General features: G+C 47.6%; 1 protein-coding gene across 1 annotated transcript in view; it reads left to right on the top strand.

The window, feature by feature from the left end:
- Positions 1-14554, top strand: part of LOC135531404 (polypeptide N-acetylgalactosaminyltransferase 1-like) — a 28533-nt gene extending 13979 nt beyond the window's left edge. Inside the window, exons 3-7 of the mRNA XM_064959444.1 lie at positions 550-718; positions 6108-6274; positions 7193-7320; positions 7521-7600; positions 14360-14554. Coding sequence (XP_064815516.1) covers positions 550-718; positions 6108-6274; positions 7193-7320; positions 7521-7600; positions 14360-14534 — 719 coding nt within the window. The 3' untranslated portion in view covers positions 14535-14554. The remainder of the gene's footprint in view (positions 1-549; positions 719-6107; positions 6275-7192; positions 7321-7520; positions 7601-14359) is intronic.
- Positions 14555-15000: the final 446 nt, after the last annotated feature.

The following is a 15000-nucleotide window of genomic DNA, read 5'->3' as shown; positions in this document are numbered from 1 at the left end:
CATTGCACACACATACTCACTCACACACACACACATACACACAAACACATTGCACACTCATACTCACTCACACACACACACATACACACAAACACATTGCACACACATACTCACTCACACACACACACATACACACAAACACATTGCACACACATACTCACTCACACACACACACATACACACAAACACATTGCACACACATACTCACTCACACACACACACATACACACAAACACATTGCACACTCATACTCACACACACACACACACATACACACAAACACATTGCACACTCATACTCACACACACACACACACACATACACACAAACACATTGCACACACATACTCACTCACACACACACACATACACACAAACACATTGCACACACATACTCACTCACACACACACACATACACACAAACACATTGCACACTCATACTCACACACACACACACACACACACACACACACACACACACACACACACACACACACACACACACACACACACACACTCATACCTCTCTCTCTCTCTGTGGTGTTGTAGATACAGTATTGCGTCCCAGGGAGGGTCCAGGAGAAGGTGGTAAACCTGTGGTGATTTCTAAAGAGAACCAGGAGAAGATGAAGGAGATGTTTAAGATCAACCAGTTTAACCTGATGGCCTCGGAGATGATCGCATTCAACAGAACCCTGCCTGATGTCCGCCTGGAGGGGTGAGTCTATAGCTGGTAATCCATCTTTATTGTCCATTATACAGTGAACTAATACCATATTTTTATTAAAACTGTGCTTCATTGTCCATGTTACAGTGAACAACAGATCCTCTATAGTCTAGAGATAATCACCTACAACAGATCCTCTCTAGTCTAGAGATAATCACCTACAACAGATCCTCTCTAGTCTAGAGATAATCACCTACAACAGATCCTCTCTAGTCTAGAGATAATCACCAGAACAGATCCTCTATAGTCTAGAGATAATCACCTACAACAGACTAATAACATATCTTTATTAAAGCTGTGCTATATTGGCCTTATGCCACAAACCCCGAGGTGCCTTATTGATATTACAAACTGGTTACTAAGGTAATTAGAACATTAAAAATAATGTTTTTGTTACACTCATGGTATACAGTCTGATATACCACAGCTTTTAGCCAATCAGCAACCAGGCCTCAAACCAACCAATTTATATTTTAGCAATAAGGCCCAAGGGGGTGTGATATATGGCCAATATACCACGGCTAAGGGCTCTTCCTATTCCTGGATACAGCCCTTGGCCTTGATATATTGCCCATATATCACAAACCCCCGAGGTGCCTTATTGCTATTATAAACTGGTTACCAATATAATTAGAGCAGTGAAAATAAATGTTTTGTCATACCCATGGTATACGGTCTGATATACCACGGCTGTCAGCCAATCAGCATTCGGGGCCTGAACCAGACAGTTTTTAATATAATATAGATAATTGCAGTGATTTGGTATTAGGTTATTATTGATGATTATTAGTTATTTTTATGGTTTGTTGGTTAGTTACAGATGATTAGTTATAGGTCATTAGATATAGATGTTCAACAAATATCTGTTATTATCTAGTTTGTTATTGACGATTAGTTAAAGATGATTCGTTATAGATGAATCGTTATAGATTATGTTAATGACTGGACCTTCCAGGCGTATGAAAGATCTGTTTGTGTTCTTCATTTCAGCTGTCACATTATTTTACATTATGAAGTGTAGTTCCCCAGAACACTTGAGTCTCTCTTCTGCAGTGCACATGAGATGAATTTACACTACAATTCACTATTAAACGTTCGCCACCCGATATCTTATAATGTCTTTCTGCCAGATATCAAAGATCTCTGGATGAGTTTTCTGTACTGCTGCTAAATCTCTCCCTGTGCTTCCTTTAGTGTTTATATCTTCTACCTTTCTTCTCCCCTCTGCTCCTCTAGCTATGCTTGTGTAACTTTATGAGCAGGATTTGCATTTGCGATTAGTTTATGTTCGTTTTCGCTCATTAGCGTATAGCTAACAGCATCTATGTGATATAGCTATTAGTTATTGTGCAAATTTTGTTAGCATCCTGGTATTAGAGGCCCAATGGGCTTTTCTTGTGTTTTTAGCGCCCCTTGTGTGCTGTGCCGGTTATAACGTAAATCCCGGGATGAGAGAAGGTTGGCATGACGAACATCTGGATACCGCCCAAGCCTAACACACACACACAGCCTTGCCTGGAGTCAGACAGTGCACATTGATGTGTGAAATGTGTTTCTCTTTCTGAGCTTTAGTTGATTACTGAGAGTGTTTTGTCCCAGGCTCGTCTCCCACCACCTGCTTTTCCAATTAACAGATAAGACTCAGTCAATAGCAGCAGTGACTGGGCTGGAGTTGGGCTGGGTGGGGGTGAAGCTAGGCTGGATAGGGATGGGGCTGGGCTGGGTGGGGGTGGAGCTGGGCTGGATAGGGGCTGGGCTGGGTGGGGGTGGAGCTAGGCTGGATAGGGATGGGCCTGGGCTGGGTGGGGGTGGAGCTGGGCTGGATAGGGGCTGGGCTGGGTGGGGGTGGAGCTGGACTGGGTAGGGTAGGGGTGGAACTGGGCTAGGTAGGGGTGGGGCTGGGTGGGGCTAGCCTGGAGCTGGTCCGGGTGGGGCTGGGTGGGGTTGGAGCTGGTCTGGGGCTGGGTGGGCCTGGAGCTGGGTGGGTTTGGAGCTGGTCTGGAAGTGGGTGGGCCTGGAGCTGGTCTGGGAATGGGTGGGGCTGTAGCTGGTCTGGGTCTGGGTGGGCCTGGAGCTGGTCTGGGTCTGGGTGGGCCTAGAGCTTGTCTGGGTCTGGGTGGGCCTGGAGCTTGTCTGGGTGGGCCTAGAGCTGGTCTGGGTCTGGGTGGGCCTAGAGCTGGTCTGGGTCTGGGTGGGCCTGGAGCTTGTCTGGGTGGGCCTAGAGCTGGTCTGGGTCTGGGTGGGCCTGGAGCTGGGTGGGGCTGGAGCTGGTCTGGGTGGGGCTGGAACTGGTCTGGGTGGGACTGGAGCTGGTCTGGGTCTGGGTGGGGCTGGAGCTGGTCTGGGTGGGGCTGGAGCTGGTCTGGGTCTGGGTGGGGCTGGAGCTGGTCTGGGTGGGGCTGGAGCTGGTCTGGGTGGGGCTGGAGCTGGTCTGGGAATGGGTGGGACTGGAGCTGGTCTGGGATTGGGTGGGGCTGGAGCTGGTCTTTGGCTGGTTTGGGTGGGGTGGGAGTGGTGAGAAATCAGAGACAACACATTAAATCACATACTAGACCAGCATGAGCCAAGATCCCTTCTGATGCTTTATAATTCAACTGTTAGTATGTAGGTTGGCTGGGGAGGTCAGTAGGATACTGCTGTGTGTGTGTGTGTGTGTGTGTGTGTGTGTGTGTGTGTGTGTGTGTGTGTGTGTGTGTGTGTGTGTGTGTGTGTGTGTGTGTGTGTGTGTGTGTGTGTGTGTGTGTGTGTGCGTGTGTGCTCTAGAGTTCTCCGTGTTTAATCAGAACCCGTGTGCAGCCCGTACTGACCTCCCCCACAATGTACTGACCTCCCCCACAATGTACTGACCTCCCCCACAATGTACTGACCTCCCCCACAATGTACTGACCTCCCCCACAATGTACTGACCTCCCCCACAATGTACTGACCTCCCCCACAATGTACTGACCTCCCCCACAATGTACTGACCTCCCCCACAATGTACTGACCTCCCCCACAATGTACTGACCTCCCCCACAATGTACTGACCTCCCCCACAATGTACTGACCTCCCCCACAATGTGCTGACCTCCCCCACAATGTACTGCCTCACCCAGTTGTTCCTTTCACAACTTGTCTACTCTCTCTTTCTCCATGTATACGTCTCACACACACACACACACACACACACACACACACACACACACACACACACACACACACACACACACACACACACACACACACACACACACACACACACACACACACACACACACACACACACACACACACACTCTTGATGATGATGAGTTATAGTTTTCTGTCTGTCTCGGAGCATAGATCATGTCTGGAAAGTCATGCTAGTAGCTCACAGGGTTAGGTAAGTTTGTGTTTGTGTTGGTGTGTGTTGATGTGTGTGTGGACAAGTGAGTAATCTGACGCAACTGTTTTACCCGCTCCCTAAGAGCAGAAACACACACACCACGGTTGTGTGTGTGAGGTAATAGGTTCCAGAGACAGAGCAGCTGGAGGAGGGAAGGAATCCTCACCTCTTCTCTCACCTCTCCTCCCCTGCTACATTCCATTACTCTGAGGGAGGGGTGGGGAGAGAGGGAACATTCTGCAGATATATGGAGGGAGGGAGGTCAAGAGGAAGCAGGAGTGAGGGCAAGAGGGAGGGAGCAGGAGTGAGGGAGGGAGGGAGCAGGAGTGAGGGAGGGAGGCAGGGAGCAGGAATGGGGGAGGGAGGGAGGGAGCAGGAGTGGGGGAGGGAGGGAGGGAGCAGGAGTGAGTGAGGGAGGGAGGGAGCAGGAGTGAGGGAGGGAGGTAGGGAGGGAGCAGGAGTGAGGGAGGGAGGGTGAGAGCAGGAGTGAGGGAGGGAGCAGGAGTGAGGGAGGGAGGGAGCAGAAGTGAGGGAGTGAGGGAGCAGGAGTGAGGGAGGGAGGGCGAGAGCAGGAGTGAGGGATGGAGGGAGGGAGCAGGAGTGAGGGAGGGAGGTAGGGATGGAGCAGGTTTGAGGGAGGTAGGGAGGGAGCAGGTGTGAGGAAGGGAGGGCTGGAGCGGGAGTGAGGGAGGGAGGGAGCAGGAGTGAGTGAGGGAGGTAGGGAGGGAGCAGGTTTGAGGGATGGAGGGAGGGAGCAGGAGTGAGGGAGGGAGGGCGGGAGAAGGAGTGAGTGAGGGAGGTAGGAAGTGAGCAGGTGTGAGGGAGGGAGGGAGCAGGAGTGAGGGAGGGAGGGCGGGAGAAGGAGTGAGTGAGGGAGGTAGGGAGGGAGGGAGCAGGTGTGAGGGAGGGAGGGCGGGCGGGAGAAGGAGTGAGGGAGGGAGGAAGGGAGGGAGCAGGTGTGAGGGAGGGAGGGAGGGAGGGAGGGAGGGAGCAGGAGTGAGGGAGGGGGAGGGCGGGAGAAGGGAGCAGGAGGGAGTGAGGGAGGTAGGGAGGGAGGGAGCAGGTGTGAGGGAGGGAGGGAGGGAGGGCAGGAGTGAGGGAGGGAGGGAGGGAGAGAGTGAGTGAGGGAGGTAGGGAGGGAGCAGGTGTGAGGGAGGGAGTGAGTGAGGTAGGGAGGGAGCAGGTGTGAGGGAGGGAGTGAGTGAGGGAGGTAGGGAGGGAGCAGGTGTGAGGGAGGGAGGGAGGGAGGGAGAGAGCAGGAGTGAGGGAGGGCGGAAGCAGGAGGGAGGGAGGGAGCAGGAGGGAGTGAGGGAGGTAGGGAGGGAGCAGATGTGAGGGAGGGAGGGCGGGAGCAGGAGTGAGTGAGGGAGGGCGGGAGCAGGTGTGAGGGAGTGAGGGAGGTAGGGACGAAGTGATGGAGCAGGAGGGAGTGAGGGAGCAGGTGTGAGGGAAGGAGCAGGATTGAGGGAGGGAGCATGATTCTCTTTGATGCTCATTTTCCTGATCTTTCAAATCCACTTATGTCAAAGGCCATGTCACCCCATCTGTCGTGTGGCAAGTTATTGGGGACGATATGCACCATGTATATTAATGATGAAATCATGTGCTGCTTGTTCCAGAACCACAGGATACATTACTGCAGTTCATCATGAAAGACCCTTCTGTGTGTGTTCTCTGTGTGTGTTCTGTATGTGTTCTCTGTGTGTGTGTGTTCTCTGTGTGTGTGTTCTGTATGTGTTCTCTGTGTGTGTGTGTGTGTGTTCTGTGTGTGTGTGTGTGTGTGTGTGTGTGTGTGTGTGTGTGTGTGTGTGTGTGTGTGTGTGTGTTTCTGTATGTGTTCTCTCTGTGTGTGTGGTGTGAGTGTGTTCTCTGTGTGTGTGGTGTGAGTGTGTTCTCTGTGTGTGTGGTGTGAGTGTGTTCTCTGTGTGAGTGTGTGTATGTGTTCTCTGTGTGTGTGTGTCGTCTTGTATATGTAGTCTCTAACTTCTAGTTTCTCTCTCTCTGTCTCCTCCGTAGCTGTAAGAATAAGCTGTATCCAGACGATCTGCCTCGTACCAGTGTAGTGATCGTGTTCCACAATGAGGCCTGGTCCACTCTGCTGCGGACCGTCCGCTCTGTCATCGACCGCTCCCCCAAGTCTCTGCTGGAGGAGGTGGTACTGGTGGACGATGCTAGTGAGAGAGGTACACGCTGAGATGCACTGTCTGTCTCTTTATCTGGGCTTATCTGGGCTTGTTCCTAAATGCTGTGTAAGGCTGTGTGCACAATATGTGTGTGTGACTGTGTGTCTCTGTGTGACTGCATGTATGCGTCTGTGTGTGTGTGTTTGCAATTGTGACTGTATGTATGTGTGTGTGTGTGTGTGTGTGTGTGTGTGTGTGTGTGTGTGTGTGTGTGTGTGTGTGTGTGTGTGTGTGTGTGTGAGTGTGTGTGTGTGTGTGTGTGTGTGTGTGTGTGTGTGTGTGTGTGTGAGAGAGTGCTGTGTCTTGTCTCTCAGCCCAGTGCTGTTAATCCCTGTTTGGGGCAGATTATTAGGTCCCTAATACCCCGGGAGCAGGGATTACCCCCAGCCTCCCTCCAACCCCCCTCTGTGCCCCTATTGACCCCCTGGGATAGAGGGATGAAAGGGAGGAGGGGGAAGGGATAGTGGGTCGGTGGTATCCTTTAGTTCTGAGAGCATGCTGTTGGTCAACATTGGATCATTCAGAGATCCTCACTGAACCTCTGGAGAGAGTTTGCTGCACTGAAAGTAAAGGGGCTGAATAATTTTGCACGCCCAATTTTTCAGTTTTTGATTTGTTAAAAAAGTTTGAAATATCCAATAAATGTTGTTCCACTTCATGATTGTGTCCCACTTGTTGTTGATTCTTCACAAAAAAATACAGTTTTATATCTTTATGTTTGAAGCCTGAAATGTGGTAAAAGGTTGCAAAGTTCAAGGGGGCCGAATACTTTCGCAAGGCACTGTATATATACAGATGATGGATTTATTCCATCTATGGGTCTGGTAGTACACTAAGTATATGTTTTTGGGCTTGCATGTGTGTGTGATGTGTGTGTGTGTGTGTCTCTGATGTGTGATGTGTGTGTGTATGTTGTAGACTTCCTGAAGCGGCCGTTAGAGCAGTATGTCAGGAGGATGGAGGTTCCAGTCAGAGTGGTGAGGATGGAACAGAGATCTGGACTGATCAGAGCTCGACTGAAAGGAGCCTCACTCTCCACCGGACAGGTGTGTGTGTGTGTGTGTGTGTGTGTGTGTGTGTGTGTGTGTGTGTGTGTGTGTGTGTGTGTGTGTGTGTGTGTGTGTGTGTGTGTGTGTGTGTGTGTGTGTGTGTGTGTGTGTGTGTGTATATAAATGGTGAAATGCTGCTCAGATGCAGCTGCTGTCAGTAGCCTCTCCGTAATAGTAAAGTGTTTGTTGTCATGTAGGTGATCACGTTTCTAGATGCTCACTGTGAATGCACCATTGGCTGGCTGGAACCTCTACTGGCCCGCATCAAACTAGACAGGTATGTTACACACCCACAGGCACATCACACACACACACACACACACATACACCACATACATACACCACACACATACACCACACACACACCACACACACACACACACACGCTGGGTGTAATAAATAAATGAGTAACAATTTGTTGAGCCTGCAGGGGGCTTGTCCTTGTTTTTTTTATGCTTAATTACAAAGCCTCTGTTTACTTATGTCCTCAGGCTGGTACACACACACACACACACACACACACACACACACACACACACACACACACACACACACACACACACACACACACACATACACACACACACACAGCAGAGGGAGAGAGGTAGAGGTCAGATTGTATTCCGTGCTACAGCTGTAAATGTGCTGAGCTGACAGCAGGACTTGGGTCGTTCCACCAGTTAGATGACTTTTCAGTACTAGTGTAACTTGGTGGAGAAAAGCAACATTTTAGTTCACCTAATTTTAACATTCTTCTGTCATAAAGAGCACATGTTCAAATGAATAAAACACCTGTTTTCCATATCAAGAGGTTAAATAAAATAATACTGTAGTAAGTGGCAAATAAAGTAACGGTTGAGCGTAAAGGGTTGACGCCATCATCTTAAATTAGCCATAAATTCCCTTGTGACGGAGGAATGGAAGCATGTTGTGTGCAATGAGAGGGGCAATTGAATGCAAGCTTCACTAAAACATTAACATTGTTAAAACATGTCTAGCCTGTGTATCTCTGGGTAACAGGGCTGTGCTCCAACTGCTCAGTCTTCCACCACAAAACACCAGAAAATGACCGAAAGAGTAGAACCAGCTCACCTGCTTTTACACCAGGATTTTACTATTAGATGTTCAATGTTTCTTTAGAATTGTATTTTTGAAAGGACTAGTTTCACCATGTTAAAACTAGAGTTTAGTTCACCTAACTGGGTTGACCTTACAATGAAGGACCATTAAAAAAATGAATCACTATTCACATTAAATAAATAATCATCTTCACAAATGACTTTTTTAATGCAACAAAGCAACTATGGCTTTACAATGATGATGAAAACTTGGATAAATGTTGGGGTTGATAAGTGCAGAAGCTGTCATACATCTCTCATTCACATATGTTGGCTGTGCCCCAAACTAGAGGGATTCTGGAAGTCCCAGTGCCCCAAACTAGAGGGATTCTGGAAGTCAGTTTTCTCTCTCATTCACATATGTTGGCAGTGCCCCAAACTAGAGGGATTCTGGAAGTCAGTTTTCTCAATCACATATGTTGGCTGTGCCCCAAACTAGGGATTCTGGAAGTCAGTTTTCTCTCTCAATCACATATGTTGGCTGTGCCCCAAACTAGAGGGATTCTGGAAGTCAGTTTTCTCTCTCATTCACATATGTTGGCTGTGCCCCAAACTAGAGGGATTCTGGAAGTCAGTTTTCTCTCTCAATCACATATGTTGGCAGTGCCCCAAACTAGAGGGATTCTGGAAGTCAGTTTTCTCTCTCATTCACATATGTTGGCTGTGCCCCAAACTAGAGGGATTCTGGAAGTCAGTTTTCTCTCATTCACATATGTTGGCAGTGCCCCAAACTACAGGGATTCTGGAAGTCAGTTTTCTCTCTCAATCACATATGTTGGCTGTGCCCCAAACTAGAGGGATTCTGGAAGTCAGTTTTCTCTCTCATTCACATATGTTGGCTGTGCCCCAAACTAGAGGGATTCTGGAAGTCAGTTTTCTCTCTCATTCACATATGTTGGCTGTGCCCCAAACTAGAGGGATTCTGGAAGTCAGTTTTCTCTCTCAATCACATATGTTGGCTGTGCCCCAAACTAGAGGGATTCTGTTGGCTGTGCCCCAAACTAGTTCTGGAAGTTTTTCTCTCTCAATCACATATGTTGGCTGTGCCCCAAACTAGAGGGATTCTGGAAGTCAGTTTTCTCTCTCAATCACATATGTTGGCTGTGCCCCAAACTAGAGGGATTCTGGAAGTCAGTTTTCTCTCTCATTCACATATGTTGGCAGTGCCCCAAACTAGAGGGATTCTGGAAGTCAGTTTTCTCTCTCAATCACATATGTTGGCAGTGCCCCAAACTAGAGGGATTCTGGAAGTCAGTTTTCTCTCTCAATCACATATGTTGGCTGTGCCCCAAACTAGAGGGATTCTGGAAGTCAGTTTTCTCTCTCATTCACATATGTTGGCTGTGCCCCAAACTAGAGGGATTCTGGAAGTCAGTTTTCTCTCTCATTCACATATGTTGGCTGTGCCCCAAACTAGAGGGATTCTGGAAGTCAGTTTTCTCTCTCAATCACATATGTTGGCAGTGCCCCAAACTAGAGGGATTCTGGAAGTCAGTTTTCTCTCTCAATCACATATGTTGGCACCCCAAACTAGAGGGATTCTGGAAGTCAGTTTTCTCTCTCAATCACATATGTTGGCTGTGCCCCAAACTAGAGGGATTCTGGAAGTCAGTTTTCTCTCTCAATCACATATGTTGGCTGTGCCCCAAACTAGAGGGATTCTGGAAGTCAGTTTTCTCTCTCAATCACATATGTTGGCTGTGCCCCAAACTAGAGGGATTCTGGAAGTCAGTTTTCTCTCTCATTCACATATGTTGGCTGTGCCCCAAACTAGAGGGATTCTGGAAGTCAGTTTTCTCTCTCATTCACATATGTTGGCTGTGCCCCAAACTAGAGGGATTCTGGAAGTCAGTTTTCTCTCTCATTCACATATGTTGGCTGTGCCCCAAACTAGAGGGATTCTGGAAGTCAGTTTTCTCTCTCATTCACATATGTTGGCTGTGCCCCAAACTAGAGGGATTCTGGAAGTCAGTTTTCTCTCTCACATATGTTGGCTGGAAGTCAGTTTTCCCCATTCACTAGTTGGCTGTGCCCCAAACTAGAGGGATTCTGGAAGTCAGTTTTCTCTCTCATTCACATATGTTGGCTGTGCCCCAAACTAGAGGGATTCTGGAAGTCAGATTCTGGAAGTCAGTTTTCTCTCTCATTCACATATGTTTCTGGCAGTTTTCTCTCTCATTCACATATGTTGGCCCCCAAACTAGAGGGATTCTGGAAGTCAGTTTTCTCTCTCATTCACATATGTTGGCTGTGCCCCAAACTAGAGGGATTCTGGAAGTCAGTTTTCTCTCTCATTCACATATGTTGGCTGTGCCCCAAACTAGAGGGATTCTGGAAGTCAGTTTTCTCTCTCATTCACATATGTTGGCTGTGCCCCAAACTAGAGGGATTCTGGAAGTCAGTTTTCTCTCTCATTCACATATGTTGGCTGTGCCCCAAACTAGAGGGATTCTGGAAGTCAGTTTTCTCTCTCATTCACATATGTTGGCTGTGCCCCAAACTAGAGGGATTCTGGAAGTCAGTTTTCTCTCTCAAGTTTTTCATTCACATATGTTGGCTGTGCCCCAAACTAGAGGGATTCTGGAAGTCAGTTTTCTCTCTCATTCACATATGTTGGCTGTGCCCCAAACTAGAGGGATTCTGGAAGTCAGTTTTCTCTCTCATTCACATATGTTGGCTGTGCCCCAAACTAGAGGGATTCTGGAAGTCAGTTTTCTCTCTCATTCACATATGTTGGCTGTGCCCCAAACTAGAGGGATTCTGGAAGTCAGTTTTCTCTCTCATTCACATATGTTGGCTGTGCCCCAAACTAGAGGGATTCTGGAAGTCAGTTTTCTCTCTCATTCACATATGTTGGCTGTGCCCCAAACTAGAGGGATTCTGGAAGTCAAGTGCCCCAAACTAGAGGGATTCTGGAAGTCAGTTTTCTCTCATTCACATATGTTGGCTGTGCCCCAAACTAGAGGGATTCTGGAAGTCAGTTTTCTCTCTCATTCACATATGTTGGCTGTGCCCCAAACTAGAGGGATTCTGGAAGTCAGTTTTCTCTCTCATTCACATATGTTGGCTGTGCCCCAAACTAGAGGGATTCTGGAAGTCAGTTTTCTCTCTCATTCACATATGTTGGCTGTGCCCCAAACTAGAGGGATTCTGGAAGTCAGTTTTCTCTCTCATTCACATATGTTGGCTGTGCCCCAAACTAGAGGGATTCTGGAAGTCAGTTTTCTCTCTCATTCACATATGTTGGCTGTGCCCCAAACTAGAGGGATTCTGGAAGTCAGTTTTCTCTCTCATTCACATATGTTGGCTGTGCCCCAAACTAGAGGGATTCTGGAAGTTTTTCTCTCTCATTCACATATGTTGGCTGTGCCCCAAACTAGAGGGATTCTGGAAGTCAGTTTTCTCTCTCATTCACATATGTTGGCTGTGCCCCAAACTAGAGGGATTCTGGAAGTCAGTTTTCTCTCTCATTCACATATGTTGGCTGTGCCCCAAACTAGAGGGATTCTGGAAGTCAGTTTTCTCTCTCATTCACATATGTTGGCTGTGCCCCAAACTAGAGGGATTCTGGAAGTCAGTTTTCTCTCTCATTCACATATGTTGGCTGTGCCCCAAACTAGAGGGATTCTGGAAGTCAGTTTTCTCTCTCATTCACATATGTTGGCTGTGCCCCAAACTAGAGGGATTCTGGAAGTCAGTTTTCTCTCTCATTCACATATGTTGGCTGTGCCCCAAACTAGAGGGATTCTGGAAGTCAGTTTTCTCTCTCATTCACATATGTTGGCTGTGCCCCAAACTAGAGGGATTCTGGAAGTCAGTTTTCTCTCTCATTCACATATGTTGGCTGTGCCCCAAACTAGAGGGATTCTGGAAGTCAGTTTTCTCTCTCATTCACATATGTTGGCTGTGCCCCAAACTAGAGGGATTCTGGAAGTCAGTTTTCTCTCTCATTCACATATGTTGGCTGTGCCCCAAACTAGAGGGATTCTGGAAGTCAGTTTTCTCTCTCATTCACATATGTTGGCTGTGCCCCAAACTAGAGGGATTCTGGAAGTCAGTTTTCTCTCTCATTCACATATGTTGGCTGTGCCCCAAACTAGAGGGATTCTGGAAGTCAGTTTTCTCTCTCATTCACATATGTTGGCTGTGCCCCAAACTAGAGGGATTCTGGAAGTCAGTTTTCTCTCTCATTCACATATGTTGGCTGTGCCCCAAACTAGAGGGATTCTGGAAGTCAGTTTTCTCTCTCATTCACATATGTTGGCTGTGCCCCAAACTAGAGGGATTCTGGAAGTCAGTTTTCTCTCTCATTCACATATGTTGGCTGTGCCCCAAACTAGAGGGATTCTGGCAGTTTTCTCTCTCATTCACATATGTTGGCCCCCAAACTAGAGGGATTCTGGAAGTCAGTTTTCTCTCTCATTCACATATGTTGGCTGTGCCCCAAACTAGAGGGATTCTGGAAGTCAGTTTTCTCTCTCATTCACATATGTTGGCTGTGCCCCAAACTAGAGGGATTCTGGAAGTCAGTTTTCTCTCTCATTCACATATGTTGGCTGTGCCCCAAACTAGAGGGATTCTGGAAGTCAGTTTTCTCTCTCATTCACATATGTTGGCTGTGCCCCAAACTAGAGGGATTCTGGAAGTCAGTTTTCTCTCTCATTCACATATGTTGGCTGTGCCCCAAACTAGAGGGATTCTGGAAGTCAGTTTTCTCTCTCATTCACATATGTTGGCTGTGCCCCAAACTAGAGGGATTCTGGAAGTCAGTTTTCTCTCTCATTCACATATGTTGGCTGTGCCCCAAACTAGAGGGATTCTGGAAGTCAGTTTTCTCTCTCATTCACATATGTTGGCTGTGCCCCAAACTAGAGGGATTCTGGAAGTCAGTTTTCTCTCTCAATCACATATGTTGACTGTGCCCCAAACTAGAGGGATTCTGGAAGTCAGTTTTCTCTCTCAATCACATATGTTGACTGTGCCCCAAACTAGAGGGATTCTGGAAGTCAGTTTTCTCTCTCATTCACATATGTTGGCTGTGCCCCAAACTAGAGGGATTCTGGAAGTCAGTTTTCTCTCTCAATCACATATGTTGGCTGTGCCCCAAACTAGAGGGATTCCAGAAAATACAGCCTTTGCCTCCTTGCTGGCGCTGGAACCGAACCCTGTATTATGGTCCAAGTCTAGAGCCCCTTCATCATCTATTCACTCTTTATTTGTCTACTTGTCTAATTACCTCTTAATTACTATTATTTAGTTCTGTTCTGAACCCATTTTCTCCCAGCGTACTCCATCTTCTATCTTTCTACCCCTCTGTATGTCTTCTTATGGAGGGAGGAAGGGTTGCTCAGCCCATGGTCTGTAACCTGTACCATTGTGTGTTTCTCATGACTGGTATCAATAACACATTTCAACTTGGATACATGTTGGGGTTAAGTGGGTTAAATCATCCTAGATGTCATAGAGAGACATTTAGCATGTCTTAATTCATATTTTAAAAATCATGTTTTGAGTTTCCCATGCGGTCTATATTAAAGGATACTTCATTTAAGGAACTACTTACCTACTGGTGTGTGTGTGTGTGTGTGTGTGTGTGTGTGTGTGTGTGTGTGTGTGTGTGTGTGTGTGTGTGTGTGTGTGTGTGTGTGTGTGTGTGTGTGTGTGTGTGTGTGTGTGTGTGTGTGTGTGTGTGTGTGTGTGTGTGTGTGTGTGTGTGTGTGCACAGCATGATAGTAGTGGCAGGTGCAACACCAGACACTAGTAACTGCTGTTGTCAACACAGTAGAGGTCTGCAGATATTCTGGATATGAGAAGTGATTTAAATGATTACGACTCACAAGTCCAAGCATCTACTCAACACTTTGTCATTGTGGGTCTAAAGGTCTTCTGATGTGGCGGTGTGGAAATATGTGTTGCAGGAAAACGGTGGTGTGTCCCATCATCGACGTGATCAGTGATGACACGTTTGAGTACATGGCTGGTTCTGACATGACCTACGGAGGCTTCAACTGGAAGCTGAACTTCCGCTGGTACCCTGTACCTCAGAGAGAGATGGACCGCCGCAAGGGAGACCGCACTCTGCCCGTCCGGTAGGTAGGACACACTACCCATCTACAGCGCTGGCATAGAGACTGGGACGTAGACTCTCCTCTGCTCCAGTCAGTGAGGATATCATCCCTGCTCCTAACACACTACTGAATCTCAATGTAATAGACTAGTAATAGTGGCATAGCTGTGACTTAGTTAGAAGTTCTGTTTTCAGTCAAATACATGAGCTCAGTGTGGTGTAGCCGTGTTGCTGTGTTCCTGTGTATCTGAGGATGGGGAAACTCTGGGAACATTCAGGAATTAAAACCCAGGGTTTGTTTTCGCTTGTCCCTCGTCACCTCTTCCTGTTCATGTTCCCCACCAGTCCAACTGGGACTATCAGAGGCACATTCAGAGTTCCCGTTTCCATCACAACACAGGGAAAGACACAGGTCTATTCGTGAGGTGACCTGGGTAAAGTAGTTTCAGTAAAACAACATGTTATTGAGTTTAGCCAGCTAATATCAGCCAA

Source organism: Oncorhynchus masou, unplaced genomic scaffold, assembly GCF_036934945.1.
Source record: "Oncorhynchus masou masou isolate Uvic2021 unplaced genomic scaffold, UVic_Omas_1.1 unplaced_scaffold_1581, whole genome shotgun sequence".
Classification (NCBI taxonomy): Eukaryota; Metazoa; Chordata; class Actinopteri; order Salmoniformes; family Salmonidae; genus Oncorhynchus; species Oncorhynchus masou.
Note: the sequence above shows the minus strand (reverse complement) of the source record. Positions and strands in the feature narration are given on the sequence as shown.